The following is an 8770-nucleotide window of genomic DNA, read 5'->3' on the forward strand; positions in this document are numbered from 1 at the left end:
TGGGAACGAATTCGGTCCTCCAAATTTGAACATGCTAACCTTCGACTGTGGTGGGACCTCGCAAAGGGTCAGGTCAAATCGTTCTGTCAACAATATAGTCTTTATGCCACTAAATTGAAAAATCTCTCGATTGATTCTTTAAAGGCTGAAATTGCAGCCCTGGAGGAAAACATTAATACGGCTGGGAAAGACATTACAGGTGACCGGCTGCTATGGATTAAAAAGGCAATGTTGACTGAACTGGTACAGCAGTGAGCAATGGGCACCCTGGTACGCATGAGAATGAGTTATTTAACGTTGGATATGCCAAATAAGGCCTTGTTTGGTTTGGAGAACTCTGTCAAAAAATCACAACAGATTCATGGGCTACGTGCTGCTAATGGGCCAATAGTGACCTCCCAACAGGAGATTAAGTCTGTTTTGAAGGTTTTTTATACAAACTTGTACTCCCCCCAGAGCATAAGTAATGAGACCTTGCAGGAGCTGACTACTGGGCTTCCAAGATTTGAGGAAGACCAGCAATGCACATTGAACATGTCAGTTTCGGCTGCTGAACTTGAAACTGCTATGCGGAGCTTGAAGGATGGTAAAGCCTCTGGGATTGATGGTTTGCCCGGAGAGTTCTATAAGACTTTTTGGAAACTTGTGGGACCTGACCTGCTTGAGGTATTTGATGAATGCCTTCATGTTGGAGAGCTTCCCCTGTCCTGCAGAAGAGCAGTCATTTGCCTGTTGCCAAAGGCTGGGGACACTCAACTAGTCGAGAACTGGCGGCCTGTCTCATTGCTGTGTGCGGATTACAAGCTTTTGTCGAAGGCCTTAGCAAACCGTTTGGGAACTGTGATCAGCTCTATTGTGCACCCTGACCAGACCTACTGTGTACCAGGAAGGTCAATTTATGACAATTTTTCTGATAAGGGATATTATTTCTTGTAATAAGTACTTGCGTGCCAGTTTTGGGTTGTTGTTTCTTGACCAAACAAAGGCTTTTGATCGTGTTGATCATACATATTTGTTTTCTGTTCTGGAGCGGATGGGTTTTGGCGAAACTTTCATTTCCTATGTTAAGCTGTTATACACTAACACCTTCTGCATGATGAAAGTAAACAACAGTTTATGTCCCCCTTTTCCTTTCCGTCGGGGTATCCGTCAAGGTTGTCCCCTTTCTGGACTTCTGTATATAATTGCCCTTGAACCACTCTTAGCATCCATCAGGCAGCGAATAACTCAGGATGTGGGAGCCGTTTTTGGTTCAGGATTTGTGGTCACAGCTTATGCTGATGATGTATGTGTTCTGATTAAGGGCCCAAGTAGTGTTGCTGCGGTGCAGCGTTGCTTTAAAGACTACTCTGCGGCCTCTTCCGCCGAAGTAAATTGGGACAAGAGTGTAGCCTTATGGTGCGGTTCAGATAACCTTTCGTTAACACTGCCACCGTCACTCCCACATAATTTAGAGTGGAAAACAGATGGGGTCAAATATCTTGGTGTCTATCCTGGCAACCAGGAAGTAGAAACGAAGAACTGGGAAGGAATGATTGAACAAATTACACACCGGTTGAAACGATGGGAAGGACTGCTGCGATCTCTTTCTTATAAAGGCCGCACTCTTGTTATAAATAACTTGATAGCAGCAAGATTATGGCATAAACGAATTGCCTTGCAGCCACCCAAGGAGTTGATACCAGCCATCCAGCGGGTCTTGGTTAATTTATTTTGGAATGGATACCACTGGCTTCGGCCGCAAATACTGTACCATCCTCGGAAGGAGGGTGGACATGGAATTGTGGATGTGTCCACCCGGCTTATGGCTTTTCGCCTACAGTCTGTGCAACGTCTGTTGTATGCTGAAGAGCTGCCCTGGCGCTCATTTGCGTTTTTCTTGTTGCAACAAGCGGGAGGCCTGTGTTATGATAGGCACTTGTTCCTGGTGAACCTTGACCGTGTCAGCTTAGTTTCAATCCCAACTTTTTATCAGGGTTTGCTGAGAGTTTGGAAAGGTTTTGGGGTTCATCGTTGCCTTGAGGCTTATAATTGCCAGATGTTTATCCAAGAGCCTATTTTCTATAACGGGTTTTTCCATGCATTCCTCATAGTCCAACTTTGATTAGCAAATTTACTCAAGGAGGAATTGGCAAAGTTTGTGACCTGAGGGATACATCTGGGACAAAATGGATGTCTGCTGGCAGGGTGGCGGCCATTCTTGGTTTAAGATCCGTGCGTATTGTCAGCCAAATTATACGCATCGTCAAGAGGAAGTTTAAGGAGTTAAATATTGGCTGGGAAGGTATAAACAATGTCGAGGATGTTCGGCTGTCTTTCCCTGAAATGAAGGTGCTCCCAACTCTCCAGTCGAATGGTGAACTTGTATCTCATTTTCACTTGGTAACAAAGGCGGGTATTCACAAGCTCCTTTGAGAAAACCAAGCATCACCCTTCTCCGGAGTGGCGCGAGTGGCCTTGTGGTCCGAAAGGTTAGGGCCAGGGTCTCCTGCCGCGCCACTGTGGCCTAATATGTACAAACTACCTATTTACGGGTTCCTCGCAGATATTCAGTGGAGACTAGCACATTGGGCTCTCCCTACGAACACCTTTGTTCATCACCTTGACAGCTCAGTGCCAGTAGCATGCCCCTTCTGTGTACAGAAGGAGGATCTCTTTCATGCCTATGTGAAATGCGAAAGACTAATACCTCTTTTCTTGATTCTCACACACCTTTTTGATCAGTTGTCTTTTCCTTTTACTTGACATTCTTTTATTTGTGGTGTATCTTTCAGACCCTCCTGCAAGGACTCTGGTGTCCTCCTAAACTTCTTAGCTGCTGTAGCAAAATATTCAATATATAAATCGAGGAAAATTCAAATTGATAATGGGCATGGGTTCGATGTTGTACCTATGTTTAAAGGGCTGGTGTCTGCAAGAATAAGGTTAGAGTTTGATTATTATGTGGCGAATGAAAATGTCAAACTCTTTGAGTGCAAATGGCGTATTAATGAAGCCTTATGTGTTGTGAATGAATCGAATTTGTACTTTTCTTTTTAACATTAAGAACTGTTGTTTTTTTTCTTTTTTTTTCTCTCCTGTAAAAATGTAACTTGACCTGGTGTGCTTTTTTTGTGAAATAAAAGGTGTTGCAAATTCAATTCTCTCTCTCTCTGTCTCTGTCTCTCTGTCTGTCTTTCCCCCTCCCCTTCTCACTCCTGTGGTAATAAACGTTTTGTTCATTAAAACCTGTACGTGGTCATTCGAGGTACGGGACTTTGCCATTATTCGCGACTGAATTGGATTTTAACCCTCTGGAGTCTCCTATTAAACCATTACATAACCTTTCCAGTCTACTGCCCATTTAGGTCATTGGCATTTTTAATGCCTATTTCACAAATGGTCCATTTTCAGGAGGAAAACTACCAGTTAGACCCCCAAGACCATATGCCATCACGTTGGGTATTAAATGTCCTTCCACCTTTCGAAGGTCGTCAAGGTCACAAGCTCATAAAATGGCTGATTTGACATTTTCATGCTTTTTCAGTCTACTTTCACCCATCATTACAAAAATATAGTGGACAGCAAGGATGTTTTTTCACATAAAGGAACTCAGCAGGGACAAAAAATTCAATGTGATAAAGTTTCATAAGTTTCCATTGAGTTGCTGGGGCACAGCGGGACATTTAGTGAGGAACGAGACCAATTTTCTTTGGGTTATTTCTAAGGTAATGCATTAGAAATAGTGTAATACATCTTTGCCATCACTATTCAGGATGAAGATTGCCAGTTACACCCCAAAGACCAAATAACATCATGTAGAGAATGAAATGCCCTTGCAGAATATAGGTCAAGGTCACAGGGTCATAAATTGGCAGATTTGATATTTTCAGGCACTTACCCATCACTAACAGGTTGTGAAAGACTGCAAGAGAAATTTGACAAGAAAAACTTTATTTTTATTTTTAGAGCAAGGAATCCAACACAGGAATGTTTCAGGTGACAGCACATTTACAGCTCATTCATGTCACTGGTCCGAAGGTTCACTGTTCAAAAAGGCTCACTTTCCACTTTCCATTTGTGGTCCAGTGAACCTACAGACCAGTGAACCTTTTCTTCACATTCGAGCAAATAAACCCGTTTGAAAATATTTTTCTCAAAAGGATTTCCGTGCAATGAACAGGGTTCTCACTGACCCCTGAAAAGTGTATTTTGAACCGTGAAATTTGGACAGTGACCCTCATTGATGGGACAACTCAAGAGGTACAACCATTTCCTCAAAAGAAAAATACATTTTTGCATCCAGTACCAGTAATTTTTTCCAAGTATTTGTGAGTGAGAGAATGTAGTTCATGCAGGCCACAAACAAGACAGCCATTGTCATTCAACAAGGGTTTATCTCAAAAAAATAAGGCAAAAATACCAGAGTCAAATCAGGCTGGATTACAGATCACAACAATTCCATAATTCCACAATTCCAGTTGTACAAACTTCAAATGAAAGGCATTGAACTTGAAGTAACTGGTTGAACTCGAGGCAACCAAGGACAGGAAATGTGAAAACCCTCACCAGAGAATTCTGAGAGCAGGAACAACACTGATCAAATGTGCCCTCACCTCAACCATGCTATCTATGATTTGGGATGCGTTCTTTACAAATGCCAATGTCACATCTTGTGCAGGCCGACGGCGCCCATTGCCTGCCCTTTTGCAAATGTCACAGTCCCGTTCTCCTTGGCGACGTTTGCCTGTTCTTGTGATAACAACGGGCACACGACATATGACGTCACCATGAACAGTGTGCTCCTGGGCATCCGGAGGGTGACGCACAGGCTGCTCTGGATCAACAACATTTGCCCGGCTGGTTCAGTATTGTTCCGCAATAGGCTCGATCCAACTTTCATCATGAAATCATCCCTTGTTCGAGCTTGGTCACCCTTGATGTCGCTATAAATTATAATAAATCTTTATTGTCCCATTTTCAGGGAAATTATTCTTTGGTGACACCGTAAGTTGACCATCATTAAAACATAAAACACAAAGGGAATAAGAAAACAATATAAAAAGATATAAAATATGAAATAAATATAAACTATGGAAGATTGACGAAACAGCAAAATGTCGAGGAATTTGAATTTAACATTTGAATTGCACATGGTACAAATGACCTTTTGAAAATGTTCTTCTTCATCCTCCTTACACGAAAGCGTCTCCCTGATGGCAGTTTTTCAAAAAGTCCGTTCAAGAAATGACTTTCATCAGTATACACCTGCACCGCCTTCCTTTTCAATGCTCGCAGGTATAGAGACTCCAGACTGGTCGAAGGCTCACCTACAGCTTTAAACGCCAATGTCATGACCTTTCTCAATCGTGACTTATTCCGCACATAAAGATAACTGCACCAGGAAATCAAATTAAATGACAAAACACTGATCAGTAAGGAAATGTTAACATCCGCATCACACGAGAGCGAACACCAAATGAATTCAACTTCCTGAGAAGATACAATCTTTGCATTGATTTCTTGTACGCAGCATCAGTATTTCCATCAAAAGTTAGCTTGTTATCAATAAAGGTACCCATGAAGGAGCTGCGCTCCAACGCGAGTCGAAAGAATTGACGCGACCAAAGACGGAATTCGTCCGAGTTGCTTTATTGAAACAAAACAGCTCAGGTATTCTGACCAGCCCGTTTTTCGGGCAACAATATATATACACATTTATGTCGGGAAGTTTGCCCGGCAAAAGCTATACCGGGCATGCCCGGGTGTCAAGGGCGAGTCCTGGAAAGGCGAGTCTGGACATGCCCGGGCGTCCTGGACGCGGCCTGGCAAGTCGAGGCTAGGCGTGCCCGGGCGGTCTGGGCGAGCCCTGGAAAGGCGAGAGCGGGCATGCCCGGCAAAGACGAGACCGGGTGTGCCCGGAAGGTTCGGGCGTGCCCGGGAACAGCGAGTCCGGGCATGTCCAGGAGAGGCGCGTCTGGGCCACAGAACTCAAATAGACGTAGAAGAACTATGCAGGCCGCTGTGTGGCCCCTCCGCCACAACGCGGCAGCCATTTTAGTTAGCGCAAGACACCTCCGCTTTCTGCGTACAGATAGGCCTATTGTTAACATGAGCAGTGTGAATGTTCAACAAATATCAGCAATATGCCTTCTTGTGCTGCAATAAACTGTACAAATCGACTTGTGAAAGGTTCTGGGAAAACATTCCACAGGTAAGTAATTTATTTTTCTTAATTATGAAGAGTTTACTCGCCAAACTCTAGTTAAACTTTCACGTTATGCACAGATGTAGTTTTTCGTTTATGTAGTCCCATCTGTTAGTTTGTGTGTGTTTGTGTGTGTGTGTGTGTGTGTGTTTGCGGATTTGTCAGTGCATTTTGACTTGAACCAAAGGCCGTGCCTTTGCTTGAACTTAAGGACTCTAGCTCTTAATCTCTTCTCTCCCAATTTTGTTGAGCCACACACAATTTTGGGCTGTTAGGAGATGCATAAACATGTTCAGTTATCAAGGATCTAGGTTAACATTTGTCGTCTAATTAGACTAATAGGGTTGTATTTTGTAATCGCTTTCTTTATCGTTAGTAATTGTTACTTTGTGGAAAATATTGGTGTGATGCGTGAGTGAGTGCAATCTGTGCCCATTTGCCCTAGTTAATCATAATGTAGGGTGAGAGCCAAGATAACATTACGAGTTTAACTGATAAAAGAAATAAAGCTTGATAAAGTATTTCCCTTGCTGTGTGTACAATGTCGCCAAGCAAAAAATATTGGGGGCTAGAGTATGGTCTAGTGATTGCATTTTCGGACACTGTACCGTATATAGAGTGTAGAAAACATGTGGGGGGCAGGCGCGTAGGAAGCAGTTTTGGTTGGGGGGGGGGGGCAAAGACCCAAGGGGGCTCACAAATTTTGTCTTTTCTTTTGAATATAGATTTCCCAAGGATGGTTCAACCCTTCAGAAAGAATGGCTTGTAAAGATGAGGAGGGACAAGTGGACACCCAGCAAGTATGCCAGCCTATGCTCGGATCATTTTGATGCTGAGTGCTTTGACCGTACTGGCCTGATAACCAGACTTCGCCAAGGTTCAATTCCAACCATTTTCAACTTCCCAAATCATCTCCAAAAGGTAAGTAAAATTCAGAATTCTTGCATTAAGCCGGTTTACTAACTAAAGAATAGAGGCCAAAATAAAATAAAATAAAATTTTCCTTCCAAACTTTCTGACAACCAAAAATATATATCATAATAAATGAATGAATGAAAAATACAAAATAAACATTTTTATCAATCTAAAGTTCCGATGAAGTTTAAGCTACCATTGAAATGCAGACAAATTGTCTGATCCATTCCAAAGGCAGTAACACATACATGTACTATACATATCTAATTTGTGAATTTTGGGAAACTGAACTAGTCTAGTTATACATTTTCTTTTGTTTGTTTTTATCTTTGTCACTTTTAGACTGTGAAACAGCGCAAACCACCTCGTCCAAGAACCAGCCAGAACGACTCTCCAACTTCGTCTTCAGAAACACCACAGTGCTTGGCGGGTTCATCCAGCAAGGCACTGCCTACATCTCCAATCAAGCAACATCATCATGACCACACTTACTTTGTTTCGGATAGTCCAAGGGGTGTGAAACGTAAGCTGGACAAAATGCAAGATATTGTCATCTCTCATCAAAAGCGACTCAAAAACACTCAACGTAAATCTCGTAGACTTCGGAAAAAAGTCGACACTCTAGAGACCGTGGTAAACACCCTGAAACAGAAAAATCTTATGTCAGAGCAAGGACTAGACATGCTTCAAGCATCCTGCAATGTCCCCGCAGAACTGAATGGAAATATTGGAAAATACATTACTAGAAAACGAAGAAAAATATTCATGTTTGTTCTTGTGTTTTAACGTGCATATTAAATTGCATTCATCATTATAGATTCATAGAATAGATTTAAAGAATTAACAAATAGTAGAAAGAGAGAAGGAGAGAGCATATAGTAGAAAGAGAGAGCGAGAGAGAGAGAGAGAAAGAGAGAGAGAGAGAGAGAGAGAGAGAGAGAGAGAGAGAGAGAGTGAGTGTGGGGGGGGGGGGGGGGAGGGAGGGGGAGGAAGGGAAGATGTAAAAACATGACCAGAAGGGGAAGATAGTAGAGTGAGAGAAGGGAACAGGAATGAGGGGGAGGAGGGGGGGGGTAGTGGAGAGCAAAAAAAGTCAAGTTCTGTGATGGAGAAACTATCATACTGAGAATTGGCATGAGAAGGGAGTGGAAAGGGGGAGAGAGAGAGAGAGAGGGGGGGGGGTTGTGTGTTTGTTTTTAGAGCTGGAGAGACAATTATGTTGAGAACTGGAAAATAATAGAGGAAGAGAGGAGCAGGAAAGAGAAGGAGGGAGAGAGTGGTAAAAAGTACATGAGAAAGGAGCAATAGGCAGAAAGTGAAAGAGAGGGAGAGGGGGTACAAGAACCAGCAAATAGTAAGGAGTGAGAGATTAGCAGCTAGAGATGAAATGGAAAACTACCGGGGAATTCGGATAAACTATGTCAAGATGCCAGGAAAATGCTTCGACAGAGATTTAAATTATGAATAGAATTCATAAAATAGTGTTTAAAAGCAACACAACACCGTCCAATATAAAAATTCACGTCCACTCATCCACTTCCACTAGGCCTAGCTAGCGCACACGTTCGCCTATTCAGTTCTTGCGCTAACTAAAATGGCGGCGTGAGCGCGCGAGCGGGGCCACCGCTGTGTGTGTGTCGTGAATGGGCATAGTTCTTCTACGTCTAT

The 8770-nt window shown here is 42.8% G+C and overlaps 1 protein-coding gene across 1 annotated transcript; it reads left to right on the forward strand.

Moving 5' to 3' along the window:
- Positions 1-5975: 5975 nt before the first annotated feature.
- LOC144893993 (THAP domain-containing protein 1-like) lies at positions 5976-7888 on the forward strand. The gene is made up of 3 exons (XM_078785374.1): positions 5976-6193; positions 6913-7108; positions 7445-7888. The coding sequence occupies exons 1-3, from the start codon at positions 6126-6128 to the stop codon at positions 7886-7888; spliced, it is 708 nt and encodes a 235-aa protein (XP_078641500.1). The 5' UTR covers positions 5976-6125.
- Positions 7889-8770: the final 882 nt, after the last annotated feature.

Source organism: Myxine glutinosa, chromosome 1 (genome assembly GCF_964187855.1).
Source record: "Myxine glutinosa chromosome 1, kmMyxGlut1.1, whole genome shotgun sequence".
NCBI lineage: Eukaryota > Metazoa > Chordata > Myxini > Myxiniformes > Myxinidae > Myxine > Myxine glutinosa.

Bases quoted from the DNA above. Each gene is read 5' to 3' on its own strand.
- LOC144893993 (XM_078785374.1), top strand. From the start codon at position 6,126: ATGCCTTCTTGTGCTGCAATAAACTGTACAAATCGACTTGTGAAAGGT. The intron at 6,194-6,912 runs GTAAGTAATTTA...TTTTGAATATAG, and splicing joins TCTGGGAAAACATTCCACAG to ATTTCCCAAGGATGGTTCAA. The intron at 7,109-7,444 runs GTAAGTAAAATT...TGTCACTTTTAG, and splicing joins TCCCAAATCATCTCCAAAAG to ACTGTGAAACAGCGCAAACC.